General features: G+C 45.8%; 1 protein-coding gene across 1 annotated transcript; it reads left to right on the top strand.

Annotated features, from left to right (window-relative positions):
• Positions 1-1,094: 1,094 nt before the first annotated feature.
• LACBIDRAFT_323733 (uncharacterized protein) lies at positions 1,095-2,127 on the top strand (the record flags this gene model as incomplete). Its single annotated transcript, XM_001877136.1, has 6 exons — positions 1,095-1,178; positions 1,231-1,243; positions 1,374-1,445; positions 1,758-1,796; positions 1,929-1,989; positions 2,049-2,127. The coding sequence occupies 6 exons, from the start codon at positions 1,095-1,097 to the stop codon at positions 2,125-2,127; spliced, it is 348 nt and encodes a 115-aa protein (XP_001877171.1).
• Positions 2,128-2,288: the final 161 nt, after the last annotated feature.

The following is a 2,288-nucleotide window of genomic DNA, read 5'->3' as shown; positions in this document are numbered from 1 at the left end:
CTATGGCTGGAATACTGTGACGAAGGAGAGAGTTCGAAATCGACTCAGTCCAGAGTCATGTTCTATGCCACCAAACCTTCCTTGGCATGAGACGAAGTCATAGACAGAGGGCCGGGATCACCAACCCAACATTACATGGTAGATAAAACCCTGTTCGAGCAGATTGTTCGTACTGTAAACGAACTCCAAGTTTTTATCCAACATATGGCTGGTTTAATAGAGGAAAGAACTAAGTACTTTCAAGTAGACCCTGATGATACTCTATTGAAAGTCTTAGAAGGAGCGGAAACTACAAGTTAGCTACACGCAACATGGCTCTGTCTGACTAGTAGGTTAGGAGCAGCCCAAAGATTCATGCTGAAATATCAGCAAGAATACCAGAACACTTCCATGCTGTCCTCACCGGTTTCGACAAACCCCGATATTCATAAGTATATTTCAGAATTATCGGACATAGACGATAAGTTACAGTACATTCATGGCACCATTCGAGGTCTTTACCTTCCCCAGGTTATTCCATATGGAATCCATGGAATCAATGTTGGCTGAGGACCCAGCCATTTTCTTCTTCCATGGACAACATGGAATCCATGTGGAATGATGATGGAATGGCCATGGAATGATTAATTCCATATGGAATTACATGGATTCCACTGGATTCCATATGGAATGCAGACAAGTCCATATGGATTCCATGGATGACCATTATACCATTAGAATACAGTATTTATAGTGTCCTTACTATATTTAAGTAAAATATAATTTTTACATTTAAGGGAATTGAACTCTCAACCTTGTCAATATTAGCAGCGCTCAAGCCAACTGAGCCATGAAGGCATTATTACATGATGAAGTAAAAGTATGTATATACCACTTTCCATCACGTGGCGTCTCAAACATGACAGCTGTGGCTGACGCATTTCCACATTGTTTCTTCCTTCCACCACCACCATCACCATCCACTCCACCATCTCAAGCCACAACCGCCTGCGACATCGACGTCGATGACCACCACCACCACCACCACCACGCTGACAACGCATGACGACATGCAATGTCGTCAATGACCACCCCGCCACTACAAGAGCCACACGATGTGGCAATGCCATGTCACACGGATGGGAGGCGACAACGACAACACGGAACGTCAATGGACGTTCCACCTTGACTCCAGTCCGGTAAGCTGACTGGGTAACCCCCCCAGTCCATCTTTTGACAACAACAAACCAGATGCCACGTCGCGGTCAGTGACATGGCAACCAGACGACGAATGGACACGACAACTGACAAGCCCGCCCACCCACAAACAACACACACGGCCCCACACGACCCCCACTGCCCATGAGTGCCCACAAAACGAAACGAGCACCCAGACACGACACCGAACAATAGGAAGTCACCTCAGCTACAGAAACTCGAAGCCACACTTCAAACCCCTGCACAGAGTAAGTCTTCTACTTGGTGAGGATTCAAAAATCTGACTGCCAGCAAGTTACAAACAATGATGTCCAAACTGTCCAAACTCCCTCTACTTAATAGTTAGTAGCATACATGTATATTTTTTGGACAATCTTCAATTTTTTTTTGGGCTTATTTAATATGAAGTCCTGTGGTGGACATAATAATGAAAGCAGTAAGGCCTCGGCTTCTTTCATGACCCAGTAAACTGTGACTGGCAGAGAAAAGCGGAGGGATCTTGGAGCAACTTTGTCCAATGGAGACCAGCATAGTAACAGCTTGGCATTTATTTCAGGCAGCCGAGTGTGGTTGTTTGAGCCAGACACGTTCCAACATGGGTATGTTTACAAGAAACATTGGTCGGTATAAACTTGGTAGGGATTTTGAACCGGGGGTGTGCATAATATATCTCACTGCCTCAATGTATTGGCAGTAACTGTGAACGTCACTGTGCTCGGCTTCTTGCGAAGTCATGGACCCAGTAAACTGCATGACCGAATACTGGACCATGACTGGCAAAGAAAAGCCAAGGTAATGTTTGAGCAACTTGGCAAATAAAACCTGAGTGAAAACGAAACTCGGCTGTATAGTGTCAACTGGATGGGACCAGGTTGGGCTGATCCACGCTGCATGGGATTCAAAGCTCTTCAGCAGACCCATGACACATGAGCCCATTCCATGAAGAGACAGGTTGACCCAGGATCCAAGGCATATTTAATTCATGGGGTACTAGCTGACTGACCATGTCACCGTGCTCGGCTTCTTGGTAGGTGATGGACCCAACCCAGTAAACTGCATGATGACCGGCAATGAAAAGCCAAGGTAAACTG

Source organism: Laccaria bicolor, genomic scaffold, assembly GCF_000143565.1.
Source record: "Laccaria bicolor S238N-H82 LACBIscaffold_4 genomic scaffold, whole genome shotgun sequence".
NCBI lineage: Eukaryota > Fungi > Basidiomycota > Agaricomycetes > Agaricales > Hydnangiaceae > Laccaria > Laccaria bicolor.
Note: the sequence above shows the minus strand (reverse complement) of the source record. Positions and strands in the feature narration are given on the sequence as shown.